General features: G+C 49.3%; 1 protein-coding gene across 4 annotated transcripts in view; it reads left to right on the top strand.

Annotated features, from left to right (window-relative positions):
- Positions 1–22,169, top strand: part of LOC139057690 (acid phosphatase type 7) — a 297,629-nt gene that overhangs the window by 272,714 nt on the left and 2,746 nt on the right. For all 4 annotated transcript variants that reach the window (XM_070536425.1, XM_070536423.1, XM_070536424.1 and 1 more), the window contains 3 exons: positions 5,780–5,908; positions 14,778–14,849; positions 16,431–16,568. In XM_070536425.1, coding sequence (XP_070392526.1) covers positions 5,780–5,908; positions 14,778–14,849; positions 16,431–16,568 — 339 coding nt within the window. The remainder of the gene's footprint in view (positions 1–5,779; positions 5,909–14,777; positions 14,850–16,430; positions 16,569–22,169) is intronic.

The following is a 22,169-nucleotide window of genomic DNA, read 5'->3' on the forward strand; positions in this document are numbered from 1 at the left end:
AGCAAGTTAAGGACCGCGCAAACAGCGATGGAACGAAGATTGCTAGGCATAACGTTAAGAGAGAGAAAGAGAGCGGTTTGGATAAGAGAGCGAACGGGTATAGACGATATTCTAATTGACATGAAGAGGAAAAAATGTAGCTGGGCAGGTCAGGTAATGCGGCGGTTAGATAACCGTTGGACCATTAGGGTTACAGAATGGGTACCAAGAGAAGGAAAACGCAATCGAGGACGACAAAACACTGGGTGGAGCGATGAAATTAGGAAATTCGCGGGGCGCTAGTTGGAATCGGTTGGCGCAGGACAGGGGTAATTGGAGATCGTAGGGAGAGGCCTTCGTCCTGCAGTGGACATAAAACATGATGATGATGATTATGATGATGATGATGATGATGATGGAGGTGGTGGGCCCCCCCCGAAAAAAAATCCTGGGTACGTGCCTGCAATGACACGAAGGTATTTAGCCCTCATGAGCAGCAGTCCTTGAGATAGTTACTCGGGCTAGCTTCCCACGCTAAGCGTGCCGCACTCGCCTAGCACGTGATCAATCTTTTCCTAGTCTCTAACGCTGCTCGAGTTCGCTCTTATCCACGGGTGGCCATTTTTCCAAGAAAGTATGCCAATCGACCATCGCGGACATCATCAGTCCCTTTCCACGTAAGTATGAGGCTCGAGACAGGAGCTATGGCGCTTCAATGTAACCTGGGGCCTGACGGACCAACCCACTGAGCTGTCTTTCCGTGAAACATCCAAGGGTCACGAGTTCAAATCACCTGTTCTCGTCCTTTCTTTTCCTTCTTTTTTCTTTTTTCTTCCCCCATTTTAATATGTATTTTCTTTTAGTTTATCACTTTACGAGGACCCTCCTAAAAAAAAAATCTCCTCTATTAGGTATGGCCACGCATGTGCAGGTCATAAATACCAGGTTCTCTAGTTGAGTGCCATCCGTGCGGTATACCCGAGCTCAGATTGGTCCACCTTGACTGATCAAATGAGGCGCCACTGTAGGTTAAATGAGGCGTACAACTCCTGCGGGGGCGGTAGAGTATCCGCCTCGCATGCTAGAGGACCGTGGTTCAAATCCCGGTGCCGCGCAATTCTCCACCGGAAAAAAAAACGTGTGTTGAGAAAATTGCACAAACAGGCCTGGAGTGCGGCCTGATCCCGGTGACAAGAACCGGTAACGCACTCTCTCACCAGAGCAGGATTCACCACCCTGGTGCAGTACTTGGCCACAACCTCCTATATGAATACAACAATCGAACCCCGGCCCTCAGTCCCCAGCAGCCGCGAAGCAACTGACCACGGTGGCGGTCAGATCTGTGACGCAGCAGAGGGTGCTAAAAATCCCTGGCTCCGGATAGGCCGCCATTGGAATATGAACCTGGCAAAGTTTAACGTTAGAACGTTATGTAGTCAGGCGAGTCTAGCAGTGTTATTGGAGGAACTAGAGGGTAGTAAATGGGATATAATAGGGCTCAGTGAGGTTAGAAGGACAAAAGAAGCATATACAGTGCTAAAAAGCAGGCACGTACTGTGCTACAGGGGCTTAGCGGAGAGAAGAGAACTAGGAGTCGGATTCCTGATTAATAAGGATAAGGCTAGTAACGCACAGGAATTCTATAGCATTAACGGGAGGGTGGCAGGTCTTGCTCTGAAACCTAATAAGAGGTGCAAATTGAAGGTTGTACAGGTCTACATCCAGCCATGATGACCAGGAAGTCAAAAGCTTCTATTAAGATGTGGAATCGGCGATGGATAAAGTCAAAACAAGACACACCATACTGATGGGTGACTTCAATACCAGGGTTGGCAAGAAGCAGGATGGAGACAAGTCAGTGGCAGAATATGGCATGGGGTATAGGAATAGCAGGGGAGCATTATTTTGGAGTTTGTAGAGCATTATAATATGCGGATAATGAATACCTTTTACCGCAATCGGGTTAGATGGAAGTGGACGTGGAGGAGCCCGAATGGTGAGACTAGAAATGAAATCGACTTCATACTCTGCGCTAACCCTGGCATCATAGAAGATGTAGACGTGCCAGGCAAGGTGCGCTGCAGTGACCATAGGATGGTAATAACTCGAATTAGCCTAGCCTTGAGGAGGGAACGGACGAAACTGGTATATAAGAAGCCAATCAATTAGTTAGCGGTAAGAGGGAAACAAGAGGAATTCCGGATTGAGCTACTAAACAGGTGTTCGGCTTTAACTCAGGAAGAGACCCTTATTGTTGAAGCAATGAACGACAACGTTATAGGCATCATTAAGGAGTGCGCAATAGAAGTCGCTGGTAACTCCGTCAGACAGGAAACCAGTAAGCTATCGCAGGAGACGAAATATCTGATCAAGAAACGCCAATGTATGAAAGCCTCTAACCCTACAGCTAGAATGGAACTGGCAGTAATTTCTATGTTAATCAACAAGCGTAAGACAGCTGACATAAGGAAACTATAATATGGATAGAATTTAACATGCTCTAAGGAACGGAGGAAGTCTAAAAGCAGTAAAGAAGAAACTATGAATAGGTAAGAATCAGACGTAAGCGTTAAGAGACAAAGCCGGCAATGTCGTTCCTAATATGGATGAGATAGTTCAAGTGGCTGAGGAGATCTGTAGAGATTTATACAGTACCAGTAACAGCCACGACGATAATGTGAGAGAGAATTGTCTAGAAAAACCTGAAATCCCACAAGTAACGCCGAAAGAAGTAAAGAACGCCTTGGGAGCTATGCAAAGGGTGAAGGCAGCTGGGGAGGATAAGGTAACAGCAGATTTGTTGAAAGATAGTGGGAACATTGTCCTAGAAAGACTGGCCACGCTATATACACAATGCCTCATGACCTCGAACGTACTGGAATCTTGGAAGAACGCTAACGTAATCCTAATCCATAAGAAAGGGGACGCGAAAGACTTGAAATAATATAGACCGATCAGCTTACTGTCCATTGCCTACAAAGTATTTACTAAGGTAATCGCAAATAGAATCAGGAACACCTCAGACTTCTGTCGACCTAAGGACCAGGCAGGATTCCCTAAAGGCTACTCAACAATAGACCACATTCACACTATCAATCAGGTGATAGAGAAATGTGCGGAATATAACCAACCCTTATATATAGCTTTCATTGAGTACGAAAAAGCGTTTGATTCACTCGAAACCACAGCAGTCATGCAGGCATCACGGAATAAGGGCGTAGAGGAGCCATATGGAAAGATACTGGAAGATATCTATAGCGGCTCCACAGTCACCGTAGTCTTCCATAAAGAAAGCAACAAAATCCCAATAAAGAAAGGCGTCAGACAGGGAGATACAATCTCTCCAATGCTATTCACAGCATGTTTACAGAAGGTATTCAGAGAACTGGAGGGGTAAGAATTGGGGATAAAAGTTGATGGAGAATACCTTAGTAACTTGCGATTTGCTGATGATATTGCCGTGCTTAGTAACTCAGGAGACCAAATGGAATGCATGCTCACTGGCCTGGAGATGCACAGCAGAAGGGTGGGTCTGAAAGTGAATCTGCAGAAAACTAAAGTAATGTTCGACAGTCGCAGAAGAGAACAGCAGTTTAAGACAGGTAGCGAGGCACTTGAAGTGGTAAGGGAGAACATCTACTTAGGCCAGGTAGTGACCGCGGATCCGGATCATGAGACTGAAATAATAAGAAGAATGAGAATGGGCTGGGGTGCGTTTGGCAGAAATTCTCAGATCATGAACAGTAGGTTGCCATTACCCCTAAAGAGAAAAGTGTATAACAGCTGTGTCTTTCCACTACTCACGTAGGGGGCACAAACCTGGATGCTTACGAAAAGGGTTCTATTTAATTTGAGGACGACGCAACGAGCTGTGGAAAGAAGAATGATGGGTGTAACGTTAAGGGATAAGAAAAGAGCAGATTGACTGAGGGAACAAACGCGGGTAAATGACATCTTAGTTGAAATCAAGAAAAACAAATGGGCATGGGCATGGTATATAATGAGGAGGGAAGATAACCGATAACGTCTACCTGGAAAAGTTCGACCGGTATGCAACCACCAACGCAATAGACGAAAGTAGGAAGTTCCAAGTCTTCTTAACTGTCCTTGGTGAAAAGGCATACGTGACTTTGCATAGCCTGCTGCTGCCGAAAAACGCCACAAAGGTCAAGTACCAAGAAGCTGCAGAAGCTCTCCGAAAGCACTATGCTCCAAAACGGTCAGTGGTTACCGAATGGTATCCCTCTTACGAGCGAAATCAAGAACCACACGAAAGCCTGAAACAGTTAATCATCGAGCTGAAAACACTGGCTGTGGTGTGCTCGTTTGGGACATTGCTGGAAGAAGCACTCTGGAATCCCCACGGATTCGATTCGATGCCGTCTTCTTGCCCTGTCGGACGACGAAGTCACCTGGGCACGAGTCTGCCAAATCGCCACCGCCTTGCAACGGCTGAGAAACCCCCGAGAAATGCTGCCGGAGGGGACAACTGCCAGTTCTGCCGACGTCTACTGGCATCGTGAACCCACCAAGCAAGGCAGGCGACACGCGACGAAGACCTCTGGCGAAGAGCAGCAGGCCCCCCAGGATGGTCAAAGGAAGCAAGTGGGAAAAGCACTATTCGCGCCTGTCATAGTTCTGGCGGACTGCAAGCGTCAGAGAGATCTCCTGTTTTCAAAAGTACGTGTTTCAAATGCTCGAAGCCAGGTCATGTAGCGAACATGTGCAAAACAAAGCTTGTGCACAAAGTTGAGGACAACTTGCTGGCAACCGACTTGCTTGCAGTTTGTACGACAAAAGGCATTCATAGTTCTCCACCTATTATGCCTAAAATAAAAGGAAACTGGATGGATATTGCGATGGAATTAGACACGGGAGCCGCTGTTACCGCAATGTCTGAAAGAGACTTGGATGAAAGTTTTGCAAACTGCCCTTGTTCCGAAGACGACGTGCGCCTAAGGGTATACAATGGCGTGGCACCCAAAGTGACAGGCCTAGCGGACATCATTGTTTCTTAAAAGAACCGAAGCTACGATCTGCCTCTGATAATCGCAAAGCAAGAAAATGAAGCTCGTATGTCGACGCTTTGAGGTGGAGATTGGATAGCGACACAAAACGTTGACCTGCACAATGTCGTGCAGCAGTTGCAACATGACGTGGATAACGTGCAAGATGGCAGGCAGATGGCAGCAACGGAAGCCGAGAAGAGGTTAAAACAGCTGTACGGTGATGTGTTTGAGCCACGCTATGGCTCTATCGAAGGATTGGATAGAACACTGCCGCAGCGCATGTTCCCTGTCATCGCCTCCTCTATTCCTGTCACCCGCTGTGCTCCGTCGAGGCGCGCTCGTGCCCGGCGTTTCGGCTCAATCGGCGAGATTGCATTGCGGATGCGGCGAGTAAATTGGATAATTTTCTTCTAACGGCTAAGCATTCTTTGCCACCAGAATGGCCATGGCTAGACGCGCATAAGCTAGAAAAAGCAAGTAAGCAAAACTAAGAAATATCGAAGTCACAGCAGAGCCGAACAATTCTTAAGCATTGGTAGACGATTCTCAGAATTTCTGTAGTTCTTTTTTAACGGGTTCATCTGATTGTCGGTCAATCGCCTTTCTAAGCCGAGAAAGTAGTTCTTATAACTGATGTTTAATTGCTTAGGTGCGCCATGCTAAGTTTTGTGATTGGTCAACTACAACCATGCACCAGATACTTCATGTGTAGTCGACCTTTTTGCCATGGCGACAACAGCCCTGATGATGGTTCACGCGCTTGCTTAAGTGCGTGGATGATTTGTGCGCAGGTGCGTAAAGGAATCCCCTTGGTCCACCTGTACGGACTCGAAGATCTGTTTTACAAATATGGAGTTGATCTCGAATTCTGGGCTCACGAGCACTCGTACGAGCGGCTTTGGCCAGTCTACAACCGCCAGGTAAGCTCTTACAAGACTTACGTAAATAGCCTCAAATGTCTTCTCCACTTAGAGACACCAAGAAAAAAAGTATCTATTGCCGTTGAGTTATTATTGATCTTTGGTTGCTATGTCCTCGCGCTGCTTCGAAGAGGAAGCTTTCTGAAAAGGCTCGTAGAACTCCAGCGAGAAAGTTTACCAGGTGCATAACAGTGATTCTGATTGGCGCTTTCACGTGATTTAGGAATTTTTTAATGTGATATAAACTTCGTTAGATTCGGCCGAGGTGTGGGTCATCGTCCACCTTAGAGCTCCGGGGTCGCTCGTTACCCAGCACCTCCACCAAATGTCGCGAGGTTTATTAGGCTGCAATGCGCGCGAGCTGGCAGCAGTCACAGAAGTGCGCCGAAACACAGCAACCACGATGTCATGCCGGCGGTGATGGCGCGTAGGCGCAGGCTGCTTTTCTTCGCTAGAGTTTATGTATTTGTTTCTGTACCTAAATACTTTCGAGGCCCCAACAGATTACAGGAAGATGCGGTTCATAATATATAACAAATGTGGACATTTATAAAATTTAACATAGTGTGTTTTGCACGGCTAATTCGAAGCTTGCGCTGTCCGGAATGATGGCGATGGAAACAGGCAGACGATTCCTATCCAAACTTCTGCATCGAATAAGTGAATTCTTGTGTAACTTTGTTCGAAAACTTTGGTCACCAGGCTGCGATGAGAATGGGCTGACATATACGATGAACATGTTATAAATGATAATTTGTTCATTTAGAGTGGGGTTGAAATGATCAATTTTGCCAAAAAGGCACGATTTTGCACATTTGTTGCCAGATGAGGGCGCGGGCAAAGATAGTATCAGTATGTTTCACAGACGTGACACTCAATACATTGGTGCCAAGACCATCTCGTTGTATGAGCGTAAGCGAGCTGAATGCAAGGGGAATCAGGGGAACTGAGAGGATGGATTATGGAGCTTTGTCCATGACACCAGCAGGGAATGAATCCGAAGTATTCTTCCCCTAATTATGTTCAATGTGCAATCAGTAAATTACAAGTGAGGCTTAAATTTTGTATAATCTTCATATTAGAAAAAATGAAAGTAAATGTAAAAGTGGTAGAAGGGGCCACTTGTCACGGTAGAAGCCGAACCCACTACGGCAGCTTGCCCCGCGCGATGCTTACCAATTGAGATACGGCCGCGAATATCCCTCCGTTCCTTTGGGTCATTGAGTGCATTGGCTAAGTGAAGCGCTCACTTGGGCTTAAAGCTACCATGAGCACAAAGGAGCAAACTATCAGGAAAAAGCAAGGTTTATACCTAGCGTAACAAAGCGCTATTGCCAGACAGCAACATTGCGATGTTCAGAGTATCAAGCGGCGTTAAAAGTAACACAAAGAAATTTAAATGGAGCACATTATTGCTCTCTAAATACGCCTATGTCACTGAGTGACAAGGTCACAGAGGGTTACACTTGTCGCCTTAATAAAACTTTGTCAATTATTATTGCCGTATTTCCACCATAGCGTCAGCCGTGCATAAAATAGAAGTGCATGAGAGTGCAGTATAATATTTGCAGAGTAATAATTACACGTAGAAGAACCAGAGTCACTCGCTCCCATTAAACCCACACAGGCGTGTTCATGCAGACGATAAAGGTAATGAAATAGAGCCATAACATTTGACGCTTTTTCAATACGCACAATAATGACTTCAAGCCACTCGCCACGCACTAGTTATCTCTCACCCAGGTGATGTAGATGATCGGTATTAAGCATTACTACCATGGTAATTCATTACTTTACAAAGTACTCACCGGCAACATATCATTTTTGATTTTATTATAGTATTTAGGTAATTATCATTACATTTTACATTGCGGTCATTCATCCGTTTCAGACATGCAGCTACGTTTGTCCTTTGCGGTGCTCTTACTGGGCCAGCACCTCATTATGAACAATATGTATAGCAAACCTGCTACAAAATCCTTTACTAAAAATATGGCAGATCCAGCGAACATGACGAATCGTGTAGGAAGCGACGTTTTGAGTAATATTTGCGCCTATGTACATTTGTGTTCCAACTTCCCTTGGTGCACATGCTTATGAAATGAGTCCACGAATGGTCTATGTGAACTTAGATTCCAACATGTGCGCTGGGTCTCCATAATTCGTCTTCGCGCAAGTATACCTTCGTGTTTCGTGGCATAGCGTTTACGCGCCTGTTCGGCGAGGCGCCTCCTCCTACATCCTCGTCCCTTTGAGAGCATCCCTTGACACGTACCTACGGCTGAACCCTAACTGACAAAGCACGGACAGGCGCGGCAGCTCTTGGTGACCACGTGACTTTTTATCTATGACCACGCGATTTTCAAATGAACACGAAGGCCAAACCCCGGGTAAGGAGTAAGAAAACCTTTGATATTCAATTACCCTGCATACCGATGTTGTCTATTCGGCCGAACCGCAGCAGGCACATTCCCAGTTACCCAGCTTGTCTATACACCATAAATATATGCGGCGAATCAACGACGAAGAATGTTAAACCTAGAGGAAGGGCTTTCTATGTATGGTTATGCTAAAGATACGAGGACAGGCGGGTTTTCATGTCACCTCCCATGCAATCATGTGACACATATGCTGGTTATGGGACTTTTTAACGCGATTAGCCTTCTTTGCCTACGTCCGTAGTTTCTAGACAGTTATTTATTTATTTATTTATTTATTTATTTATTTATTTATTTATTTATTTATTTATTTATTTATTTGAAGATGAAGCATACATGGCCATCATGTCACCAAGGGTGCGGTTGAAACGTTCCGTCATCCCATTAGTTTGAGGATGATATGCTGTGGTAGTGCGGTGAAGGATGCGACACTCCTTTAGCAAAGCCGCAATGACGTCTGAGAGAAAAAGGCGACCGCGGTCGCTCAGTAATTCGCGAGGTGCTCCATGGCGTAAAATCAGATTTTGAAGGATAAAACTGGCGACGTCTTTGCTGTGGCAGATGCTAGGGCTGAAGTTTCAGCGTACCGCGTGAGGTGGCCAATAGCAACAATAACCCAGCGGTTGCCGCTTGGAGTGTTGGGAAGCGGACCATATAGGTTAATGCCGACGCGGTCGAACGCGCGCGGAGGGCATGGTAAAGGTTGCAAGGGGCCGGTGGCATGCTGAGGTGGCGTCTTGCGTCGTTGGCATATGTGGCATGACCGGACATACTGGTGAACGAAACGGTACATACCGCGCCAGTAGTACCGACGCTGGAGGCGAGAGTATGTCTTTAATACACCAGCGTGGCCGCATCGTGGGTCGTCGTGGAACGTGGCGCAGATGTCGGAGCGGAGGTGTCGGGGTATAACAAGCAACCACTTACGGCCGCTGGAATTGTAGTTGCGGCGGTACAGCAGGTTATCCCGAATGATGAAGTGCATGGCTTGGCGACGAAGCGTCCGAGAGATCGGTGCTGGCGACTGGCTGGACAGGAAGTCAATAAGCGAAGAAATCCATGGGTCTTTGCGCTGCTCTGATGGCATGTCGGAAATGTTGAGGGCGAAGGCACCGCAAGTAGAGATAGACGAATGGACAGGACCATAGGGCAGGGGTGACCGGGATAGAGCGTCTGCGTCTGAATGCTTGCGGCCTGAGCGGTAAACAACGCGGATGTCGTACTCTTGTAGGCGCAATGCCCAACGGGCAAGCCGACCAGTTGGATCTTTTAGCGAAGATAACCAGCATAGGGCATGATGGTCGGTCACGATGTCAAATGGACGCCCGTACACATAAGGACGAAATTTGCCGATAGCCCAAATGATTGCCAGACATTCCTTCTCAGTAACCGAGTAGTTCGCCTCGGCTTTGGTAAGGGTGCGGCTGGCATACGCGACGACGTACTCTTCGAAGCCATCCTTGCGTTGTGCGAGGACAGCACCGAGCCCGACACCCCTAGCGTCCGTATGGATCTCAGTTGGAGCAGAGGGATCGAAGTGTCGCAGTACTGGAGGCGAGGTGAGAACGCGTCGTAGTTCTTGGAACGCGTCGTCGCACGCCGAGGACCAGGCTGATAGGTCAGAACTGCCGGTGAGAAGCTGCGTCAAGGGGGCAATGACAGAGGCAAAGTTACGGACAAAGCGTCGGAAATATGAGCACAGGCCGATGAAGCAGCGAAGCTCTTTCATGGGCGTTAGTTTAGGGAACTCGGATACGGCGCTAAATGTGGGGTCCGGAAGAATACCGTCTTTTGAAACTACATGGCCGAGAATAGTAAGCGTACGAGCGCCGAAGTGGCATTTCTTCAAGTTTAGTTTCAGTCCTGCAGTGGAGAAGCATGCAAGTACTTGCTCGAGGCGGTTGAGGTGCGACGCAAATTCGGTGGAAAAAACCACAACATCATCTAAATAACAGAGGCACGTTTTCCACTTCAGCCCTGGAAGAATGGTGTCCATCATTTGCTCGAAAGTGGCAGGCGCGTTGCAGAGGCCGAACGGCATGACAGTAAATTCATATAGCCCATCAGGCGTTACGAAGGCTCTCTTTTGACGATCGGCCTCTGCCATTGGCACTTGCCAGTACCCGGACCGCAAATCCAGCGACGAAAAGAATTCCGCTCCCTGCAGACAGTCCAAGGCATCGTCGACGCGCGGCAGAGGATAGACATCTTTGCGCGTTATTCGGTTAAGACGGCGATAGTCTACGCAAAACCGAATGGAGCCATCCTTTTTCTTAACAAGGACAACCGGAGATGCCCAGGGACTGTCAGAGGGCGGGATGATGCCACGCTCCAGCATGTCGTCAACGTGCTGGTCGATGATACGGCGTTCAGCAGCCGACACAGGATAGGGACGCTGGCGCAATGGTGTTTGTTGACCGGTGTCAATATGGTGAACGACTGCGGACGCTCGACCCAAGGATGGTTGGTCAATGTCAAATGAGGAACGAAAACGTTGGAGGAGTTTGATGATTTCTGTTTGCTGCGCAGGTGTGAGTTCTGCGTCGACGGCACGAGCGAAGACGTCTGCAGGGGCATCAGTCGCGGCGGGATTAGTGACGGAACAAAGCGCAAGTGATGCCGTATCACCAAACATGGTGGCCGGGAGAACGCTATCGAAAGCTTCAGCTGTACCCAGGCACGCGCCGCAGAGTAGGGAAGATGGGCATGCGGACGGATTGCAGACGTAAAGGGCAGCAGAACCGTCGCAAAAAGTGACGACAGCAAACGGAAGGACAAAGTTCCGGCGGCGCGCACAAGTGGCCGACGGTGTAAACAGAACAGATGAGTTCGCAGCAGAGTTACATGACACAGGAACCAGAGCGGCGGAGAAAGGTGCGATATCGATGTCAGAGGCGGGAACAAATTTGGGAGAAGAATGGTCATCAGGGTCGAAGCACGGCACTGATAACGTAAGTTCGGTACGAGCGCAGTCGATAAGAGCTTGATTGACAGATAGGAAATTCCATCCAAGAATAATGCCGTGTGAGGAACGAGGTAGGACGACAAATTCTATGACATGCATAACGCTTTGAATGACAACCCGGGCTGTGCACGACGCTGAAGGCTGAATGCGATGCGAGGTTGCCGTACGCAGAGAAAGAGAGGTAAGGGGAACGGTCACTTTGTTCAAATGGCGGCAAAGCTTCTCACTAATAATAGAAACGGCGGCTCCGGTGTCGATAAGTGCCTGTACGGTGACGCCGTCTACGGACAGTTCAATTTCGTTCGCCGGGTTAGAATGAGGCCTTGAAATGTTCGACGTAAACGCAGTTCTTGCCTCTGGAACTGCGACTGTTAGTTTTCCTCTCGGGCTGGGCTGGGTCGGCGAACCATCGGGGAAATGGATCGGCGACGTGGGAAAGTGACCGGCGTGCGTCGAAAGGGAGGCAACTGTAAGATGAGTCCGGAGGAAGGCTAGATGGGTCCTGAGGCGGAAGTCGAGCAGGCCTGTAGCTTGAGGCGCCCCCACTGTCAGGTAAACGGGGGCTGCGACGGCGGCAGAATCGTGCTACGTGGCCCGGAAAATTGCAGAAATAGCATATTGGCCGGTTGTCAGATGTACGCCACGCGTTGACGACAGGGGCTCCAGTGGCCGAGTAAGGGACGACCATCGGGCGTGAAGGTGGCGGCGGCACATGGAAGGTGGCAGTGGCCCGGTAGGCATCAGGAGCCGGAGGAGCGTAAGGCCGGGCGACAACGTCAGCGTAAGTGAGTGGTCCAGCTGCAGGCTGCGGAGAAGGGGCAGATGGCAGCGCCGCGGCAACTTGGGTCTGAATAACGTGGCGAAGCGAGGGAGCCAAGGTTGTCGACGGCTCGGGTGTGCTGTTCGCCGGAGAAAGTTGGCGTGCCACTTCCTGACGGATGAACTGCTTTATCTCCCGCATTAAAGCAGAGATGTCGGTAGTGTCGCGGCCGAAATCCAACGGAGATAGATCCGGGGTGTCCTGCTGAGCAGCGCGAGTTGATGCACGCTGCTTGCGCAGCTCGTCGTACTGCTGACAGAGCTGTACGACCTCGGCAATCGTCCGCGAACTCTTCGCGACAAGCATCTGGAAGGCTTGGTAATCGATGCCTTTCATGACGTGCTTGATCTTGTCAGCTTCGTCCATAGATGAGTTGACGCGCTTGCATAGCGAGAGCACGTCTTCAATATAACTAGTGAAGGTCTCCTCCTGGCGTTGAGCTCGACCACGCAAGCGCTGCTCAGCGCGAAGCCGGCGAACGGCGGGACGGCCGAAGACCTCTGCCAAAGTTGCCGTGAAAGCCGACCAAGTGGTAAAATCGGCTTCATGATTGCGGAACCATAGGTTGGCCACGTCAGTCAAACAAAAGATGACTGTCAGCTTGGCGCGGTCGTCCCACCTATTATAGGCGCTTACACGGTCATATTCGGCGAGCCAGTCTTCCACGTCGTGGTCGTCTGTGCCGCTAAATATAGCCGGATCGCGCTGCCGGATGACGCCAGAACAGACGATGGCGGGGGGCACGGGAGCAGCAGCCTGGGATGGTCCCGGTTCATCCATTGCAACAGCTGGTGGTAGCGTTCGGCTACGGAGTTCCAGGATGTCGAAGGGAAACCCAGCAGCTCCACCAAATGCAACGGGGGTGTTCGCCTAGCAGAAAGGTCACTAGTTACAGGTTGTAGTGCTAGGCTTAAACAGGTCGGCGCTATATCGTAACGGGGAAGCAAGCACTTCACGTCGTCTTCTCATGCACCAGCACCCCAGCACCATGCCCACTGCCCAGTGCCTTCAGTACAATTTATTTATTTATTTTTTTATATACTCATGCGCCTATCCACTGGCTGGAGTTGTCGACCATCTTGGGCCACTACTTCTAGGCGCGTGGTCGTGATACCGTCGCGGTCGTTGCATCGCCACCATTTCATTTTTTTTTTTAACTGACTATCGTCGCGTACATTGGTCGTCGGGCATTCACTGGAATGCCGTCCTTGTGAAGCCGTCGTGGTCGGTCCATCGTCATCACTCCAGCTTCGTTATTCAACTCTTTTCATGCTGTCGCTTTCACATCATCGTTGTCACGCAGCCTTGGTGATGCAGTCGTCATCATACACTCCTCGTTTTCCCATACAATCATACCGTTGTCTTACCATTGTCGTGATTGCCTCATCGTCATACAGTCCTCGTCATCCCATACACTTATAACATTGTCTTGTCAATTGTCGTTATTGCCTCGTCGCCATAAAGTCATCGTCATGTATTCGTTGTCATACCGTCGTCATGATTACGTCGTTATCGTTCCATCATCATCATTCTAACTTAGTCGTCCGACTGTTAGGCTGTCGTCATCACTATATGCTTTTACCATCGTCTTCCCTTCGAAAACGTCGGCTCATTGTCAGCACGCCATCATCATCATACGGCATTCGTTGGTCCACCGACGTGATTTCTTCGTCGTCATTCAATGGTAAGCATACGCTCGTGATTCAATCGTAATTAGGCCGCTTTTTCATGCCATCGTCGTCATTGTGTAGGCGTCAGATAGCCGCTATCATGCCTCCGCTGTACAGCAGTCGTCGTTATGCCGTCGTGGTCTTTTCATCATCCAAATTTCTGCTTCGTCATCGGCTTGTCGTATCACCTTCGTCATCACACCATAATATACTCGTCATCAGGCCATTGTCCTAATTCTGTGGTCGTCAGGTTGTCGTTTTACTATGGTTACTTCAATGTTGTCATATCATTGTCGGCGCGTCTTTGTAGTTCCATCTACTTCATTCTTTCTTCGTCGTTCCATCGCCGCCACAACAAAATAATCCTGCTGTCATGCTCATTGGCGATTTTGGCAAGTGAGTGCCATAGGGGAAAAGTGATTCAACGTCGGAGACAACGTATGTCGCATGTAGCCGAGGCAGCGGAAGTCTCAGAACGACCGCAACTTATTTTAAATAAGCAGGCTTTCAACAATATGGTGTGCCACTATACATTGCTTGAACTTTAATCGCATTACCGTCGTCATTCTTCGTGAGGTGGGTTCTGCCGTATTTCTTTTTACTAAGGAAGCAATCAAGACGAGCCGGCATCGCACTCGAACAGGACTAAGACTGAAGAAGTTAGCCTTTACTTCTTGAAACAAACGGGATGCGATCATATTCGTCTCTGCATTTTGGGTAGCCGCACGGTCTTGGTCGACTTTCCACACTCAACAATTTCGCTTTAAATTTGATGTCTGCTGCAGTTTAAGAGACCGGAAAGTAGTGTTGCACTTGGAACGCGAGCAAGTTCTGTCGTAGTATTTTATATGTCCTTGCCGGAAAACACAAATTCTAGATTGCAATATCCCCGCAATAACTGGCGTAGGGGCCGTGGGGCTCTAACATGTGTAAATTTCAAGGGCCAATTATTTTTCCTGCACCTTTTCTTTCGCAGGTCTACAACGGCAGTGCTGAAAAGCCTTACACGAACCCTCGAGCGCCGGTGCACATTATTACGGGATCAGCTGTAAGCAATTTTCCATTTTCTTATAACGACTATAATAACTTATGCTTTCTCCTGCAGGTTATGAGATTATTGGCTGCCTAGATAACTGTGGCATCATTTCTGATATAACTTACAAACATGAAAGAATAAAACGAATGCGAAGAGGCCCTGACCTCGTGTTTGGAAGCTGGAAGTGCAGTCATGTTGGAGTTCCATCACCTTCAGTGTCTCCAGTCAGCTCGCCAGAGCAGATAGCGTAGGCTCTGAACTTGTATTGCTACGAGCCGCTGGGAATGTGCGTTGCTGAGACGTGTCAATACAAAAGCACCAGAACTTCTGTAACGCATTTAGAGAAGCAGGCACGCCCGCAAGTTTTTCCATGACACGTTAAAGAAAACGACAATGACCTGCGCCGTGATTACCTCTCTGTTGCTGCCTGACACTCACACTCACAGACCCAAAACTCAACTTTCAAGCTTACACACCGCACTGCTGACTAAGATTGTCTCGCCAACAGAATGAACTTCAACAAAGACCCGGGCCTAAAGTCCTATCTCATTTTCCGGAAGCCGAGAGCAGCAGCTAGAGTTTCAATAGCAGGGTTTCTATGCCAACGAGACTGTTTCGAGCACCACTCCTAATGCTCCTCTGCGAAAAGCAACAAGTGACTTCCTCCACACTCTCTTCAACGCCATGGAGGAAAGACACAAAATAAAAGAGGCCCTAACGAGATGTGTTTGAAGCCGGAAGTGCAGTCATGTTCGGGGGCCTTCATTCTTTCCGCCTTCAGTCAGCTCGCCAGAGCAGATAGGTGCGAGATTTCGACTTGCAATGCTCCGAGACGCCGGAAGTGTGTACTGCTGACGCGCGCCAGACTAAAGCCTACGTAACTTCTATAACAGTTTTAGTGAAGCGGACAAGCTCCTGCGTTTTCCCGTAGCACGATGAAGAAGAGGACGAATTACCCGCTGACGAATACCCGCTGTGATTACTTCTGTGTGCTTGTCGCTGGCTGAAACTCACACTCGCAGGGCCAAAACGCAACTTTCAAGCTTGCACACCACGCTCCAAAGTTACCTAGTCTCGCGAACAGAATTTGCTACGACAAATAGATGGGCCGACTTCCGCAACACTCTCTTCAATTGATCCGGAGCTAGCAGGGACCTCTCCTCCGCTTTCCTTCCTCTACGCTTTCAAGCAATCATTCAAAATTTCTAGCTTGCTAGTGCAAATGAATTTATTATTGACAGTCAAACTCATTAAACGGAGATGAAGGACGTTTCCCTCGACCGTTTTAACTCACTGTGCATGTGTGCGTGTTTCTGCGTGTGCGTGCGCGCGTGCGTGAACATTTCGTTCAATTACTCTTGTCTTTGAGAGGCAGTTGTAGCACTTTAGACATTACCCAGTTTGTCATTCCCAGCCTAGAAATGATGCCGCGCTTTGTTTTGAGATGGCGAGCGTTTTGTGCGTACGCAAGTCGTCGGCCGCGTCATTTCGTACACTGACGCTTAATTTTTTTCTGGTCAGCTACCTATGATTCGACAGTTATGTGTTGTATTCTCGGAGTTCTTACTTTTTACGTGATGACATATTATTCAGGGCTGCCAGGAGAAGCTGGACCCGTTCGTGAGAAATCCGGCTGATTGGAGCGCCGCACGTTTCTCCGACTACGGCTACACAGTAATGACGCTGCACAACGGCACTCATTTGAGCCTGCAGCAGTTTTCCGTGGAAAACGTAAGATCAACAATCACTGCCAAATAAGTTGGTCTTGCTGCTCTGTTTCTACTCCTGCGCTGCAGCTAGACGGGCCATGGTCAGAAGGGTCAACGCCATTAACATTACGAATACTGCAGAACATTTTGCCGGTTTGTGAGACTTCATGTGTTGTACAAGGCACTAAACCTCTTAAAGACAGTAGAACAGCGAAAGGTTTAACCACACCTCGTATGGCACACCCTCAGTGGCCATGGTGTTAGGCTGCTGAGCACGAGGTCGCGGGATCGAATCCCGGCCACGGCGGCCGCATTTCGATGGGGGCGAAATGCGAAAACACCCGTGTACTTAGATTTAGGTGCACGTTAAAGAACCCCAGGTGGTCAAAATTTCCGGAGTCCTCCACTACGGCGTGCCTCATAATCAGAAAGTGGTTTTGGTACGTAAAACCCCATAATTTAATTTCGTATGGCACATGCAGAAAAAAAATAATAAACAGCAATTGGGAAAGCCTTTTTGTTAAAAGCCCGCAACCTTTACTGCTGCTTGCATCATGTGCTCTTATCGTCGAAATGACATAAAAGAACACGAAATAGGAACACTGACTCGGTTAAGATTGATAAGTTATTCTTGACAGGGCTACTCTCGTTTATTTCGCGATAATATTGACACGTGTACTAGTTTGTCTTTTTTCGATGACCGCCTTTCACCGTTTAACACATGTTATCGCTCAGCGCGGGACGCTGATCGATAGTTCTTTTTGCTCTCTGCTGTCAGCGAACCTTGTGGAATTTAATTTTATGCATGTAATCTAATTTTATGTTTTATGTAATTTTTGTAAGCGAGTGGTGTAGAACTTTATGGAGGACACGCGGGCACCAGCGATTACCTTCGATGACTGATGTATAAAAGCTGACGCGCTTGACCCGCTGATCAGATTTTCGACGATAGCCGCCTATGTCCGCCGCTGTCGTCGTTCTTTTGAGCGTAGGCTGCTTTTGAGGGCGCAAGTTCATCCAACAAAACGCTAGTTTCGTCATTCCCAGGTTTGCTGTTTTCTTCACCGTCACTGCTACGCGACGTCTCGTGGAGGTGCTAGTGCGTTCATGTACCGAACGCCCCCGCAAAGCCGCGATCCAAGTCCGCAGCCCGAGGACAGCACCGAGGTCGCCCAAGACCAGCGAGCTAGCCGCAGACTCCAAGGATTGCCCCTGGTGCACGGACTTTTACCTGATACGACCAGGAAGACCGTGGCTAGCTCAACGACCACAATGGCACCCCCAGCGTCACGCATCGTGCTTCAACAACGCAGAGAGCCGCCTACCTTCCGTGGAACTACGCCGAAGAATCCCGAAATTCGGCTCGAATCCTTCGAAAGAATCTCGACCTTCAACAAGTGGACCTCTGAGGATAAGCTACGTCATGTGTACTTATTCTTGGAATATGCCGCGAGGACTCGGTTCGAAAACCGGGAGTCTACCCTTACAACGTGGGACCTGTGCCCCAGTAGCTTCCTAAGGACGTTCAAAAGCGTTGTCCAAAATGAACGGGCCAAAGTTCTGCTAGAAAACCGAGAGAAACTACCCACTGAGACTATCGCTATCTTCACGGAAGAGATGACCCGTCTTTTCCGGCACGCAGACCCGGAAACGTCCGAAGAGAAAAAAGTCTGCTTCTTGATGCGAGGTGCAAAAGCAAGAATTTTCGCCAGACTGATCAGCAACCCACCGAAGACCGTAGCTGAGTTCTCAGAGTCAACGAAGATTGATAAAGCACTGTAAATGCGCACTAGGCAATATAGCCGCCAAGTGCTCACGCCGCAGTGCGCCATCCAAGCACTGGGCTCCGGTGACCTCCAAGAGACAATCAAGGCCATGGTGCACGAAGAGCTGCGCAAAAGGTTACCTTCGTGCAACCTCAGGTGTCCTCGGTCACTGAGATGGTCAAAGACGAACACCGGCAGTCACTGGGCGTTTCCGAAATACAGCCCGAATCGCTGCCTCTTGTGTCGGAAGCGCAGACTTACGACGCCGTCGTCCGCCGTCAAAGTCCTCCTCTGTGCCCGCGCCAGAGCCCTGTAAAACCGCAAATCCGCCGTCCCCCGCCGCCTCCGCCAGCACGCCCACCCGTTCGCCCAGCGCCGCTGCACGAGGAAGACGGACACTTGGAGAACCCCCATCCACCGCCCGCTCTGCTACCATTGGGGAGAAGCCGGCCATGCGTACCGCCGATGCCCATACCGCCATTTGGGACTGAGAGTGTTTGCTGTCAACGCACCGCATCCACCGCTTTGAGAGCGCCCTCGTGACATTGCCGACTACCTCGCCGGCAATCTAATCATTGGAGTTCTCGACGACCATCCAGTTCACCCTCACCAGGACGCTAACTGTCGGCTCAAAGCCAACCATACACTGGCCCAGCCCGGGGCAGGTCTGTGAGCCTATATCCAGAAAACTGAAAGACGCAACCTATGGAGGTGTGTTTGATGTTCGTCGAACTGACGAAGATACTCCACCGCCGACGAAGGAACCGAACATCTTGTCTCGACTACATATCAACGAGACCCCGCCATCACGACTATGTGTGGAAACAAAGAACACGCCGACGAAAGACGACCTGATAACGCGACGTAACAGCCACAAGTCAACGTAACGCAGCCGTGACCCGACACCAAGGCCTACCTGCAACAAAAGGCAAAGAACTACCGAACTAGACGTGCTTCTCGACGACCACGCAGTCACCGTTTTAGTGGACACAGGAGCCTACAATTCCATCATCCGTGGACCCATCGCCGTCCAGTTAAAGAAAGCATGGGAAGTCCCTCGATTTCGGATTGCTGGTGGACACGTCATAATGCCGACTGGAATCTGTCCTTGGGGTTGAGGTGACAGAATCCGACAGGACAAACGCATTGCTGGTTTCTACAATTTGCTCAATGTACGCGATCGTCGTGCCCTTGTTGACGTGTTTGAACTCCTGGCCAAAATTTGTCAAAATCACTTTCGCTTTCCCTCCTTGCAGTCGAGCGATTCCTCTCGCAACGCAAATTTCATGGTTGACCAATAGACTTTGGTGGCCCTCGACGCCGCCTTCTACGTCTGCGGGTGTTTCGGTGCCGACGGAAATAACAATGCTGGAGCAAGGCGGGATGCTCATCCGATCTTTGAGCCCACTCAACGCGTGGTGACGACGAGAGCTCTCCGGCGGCATCGCTTGATCTTCTGACAGCGTTATTGACTTCGACTTCTTGCCTACGATTGCGCCGTGCTCGTTCAAAAAGTCCATGCCGATAATGACGTCTCGTAAGCACTGTTGGAGGATAACGAAGGTGGCAGAGTAAGTCCAGTCATGAGCCGTAATTCTTGCCGTGCATAGTTCCCGCAACAGACTTCGACATAAATCCAAGTCTCCCTATGATTAAGCAGACACAGCTCAGACGTCTGCTCCGAAGATACAATGACTGCTTTTCGACGTCATCGAGGATTCGACAAACACCACTCGCAAAGCATCGCATATTAACCGAATGGTGCGCTCGACCACTCCGCCAGAGCCCTTACCGAGTGTCGACGCGAGAACGTGAAGCTCTATAAGGGAACAAGTCGACGAAATGCTGCACGATAACATCATCGAGGCGTCGAAAAACTTGTGGGCATCTCCTGTAGTCTTGGTGGAGAAAAAGGACGAAACCCTAAGTTTCTGCGTCGATTATCGTTTACTGAACAAGATCACGAACAAGAATCTATACCCCCTCTTATGGGTAGAGGACGCATTAGATTGCGTCTGCTACGCTAAATATTTCTCGTCGATGTACCGCAAGTCTGGCTTCTGACAAATAGAAGTCGACGAGAGAGATCGCGAAAAGACCGCCTTCATCACGCCAAGCGGTGCTTTGTGAGTTCAAGGTTATGCCATTTGGAATGTGCTCGATGCCTGCAACGTTCCAGCACTTGGTGGACGCAGTTTTAGCAGGATTGAAGTGGCAGACCTGGTTTGTTTACTTGGATCACGTTGTCGTCTTCGCTGGAAACCTTGATGACCCCTTAGGCGGCTTGCGACAGTACTAGAGGGCGTCAAGTCATCAGGGCTCACTCTGAAGCCGCAAAGCTGCCACTTCGCTTACGATAAGCTTCTGTACCTAGGTTACGTCATCACCAACTCTGGAGTCTGCCGCGAGCGGCAGAAGACCACTGCCATAGCAACGTTACCGCAGCCCTTCGACTAGAAGGCAGTGCGTAGATTCCTTCACCTGTGTGCCTATTACATGCGCTTTGTCAAGGACATTTCACGCATCACTGAGCCGCTGGAACATCTAACTAAATGTGATGTCGAGTTCAAGTGGAAACGCCACAGGACGACGCATTTCAAGAACTCAAACAACGCTTGCAGTCGCCTCCGGTACTTGAGCACTTCGATGAGGACGCCGATAACCAAATCCACACTGACGCCAGTAGCCTAGGCCTCCGTGCCGTCCTAGTCCAGAGGAAAGACGGAGTTGAACGGGGGATAGCTTAAGCTAGCCCGTTGCTGTCAAAAGCGGAAGGCATATGTTCTACGACTGAAAAGGAATGCCTCGCCATCATTTGGCCTACAGCGAAATTGCGCCCTAACCTATATTGCCGTCCTGCTAGTAACAGCGCAAAATGTAGACAAGGGACGAGATAAGAAGACACCACAAGCGCTGACTTTCAACAACGTTTATTGTGTTTCTTCAGTGACCAGCTGGTCCGGGAGGTAATTGAGGCAGCCGAGATTACCAGACTTCGTGATCAATGCGTTAGCACGCCGTCCTTGTTACTGACAAAAAAAGAACTTGAGCTTTTGCACGTGCAACCGCTATCTTGAGTGCATAAAAGAAAAAAGTGCTTGTTTCACATGATGTGCGATCACGTGACTGCGACACGTGAGGGCAATGTTTATAAGAAGCCGTGTTTCTTTCGGAATAAACGTTGTTGAAAGTCAGCGCTTGTGGTGTCTTCTTGTCTCGTCCCTTGTCTACATTTTGCGCTGTTACTAGCAGGATGGAAAACCAACAAGCCCAAGCTGCTATTCTAGCTATATTGCCGGTCATTCAAGGTCGTCAGCGACCATCACGCGTTGTGCTGGCTAGCGAATCTAAAAGACCCTTCAGGACGGCTGGGATGCCATCCTGCTGTACGTAACCTTCGCTTCAACACGGCGGTGCAAGAAACAATACAGATCACGCCGTTCAAGCAGGTTTACGGCAGGAACCCCACGATGACTCTCGACGCCATGCTGCCGCACGTCACCGACGAAGAGAGTCTTGACGTCACCAGCTATCTCCAGTGCATCGAAGAAGCCTGGCAGCTCACCCGCCTGCGGATCAAGAACCAGCAGAGGACCCACAGCCGACACTACAATCTTCGAAGCCCCTACGCCGAGTACCGGCCCTGCGACCGTATTGGAATTTGGACCCCAATACGCCAATGAAGGCTTCAGCGCATTGGCACATTCGGCTATGAGGTCGTCCCAGATGGAATTTCGCTATCACAGTGGCACCGCTGACGACCGGAAATAGTCTATGTTGTGTGGCTTAGAGGAAGCTTTAACTCGGGCCCAAGTCCGATGCGGCCCATTCAAATACATGTAAAACGTAAAAACGTT

Source organism: Dermacentor albipictus, chromosome 3 (assembly GCF_038994185.2).
Source record: "Dermacentor albipictus isolate Rhodes 1998 colony chromosome 3, USDA_Dalb.pri_finalv2, whole genome shotgun sequence".
NCBI lineage: Eukaryota > Metazoa > Arthropoda > Arachnida > Ixodida > Ixodidae > Dermacentor > Dermacentor albipictus.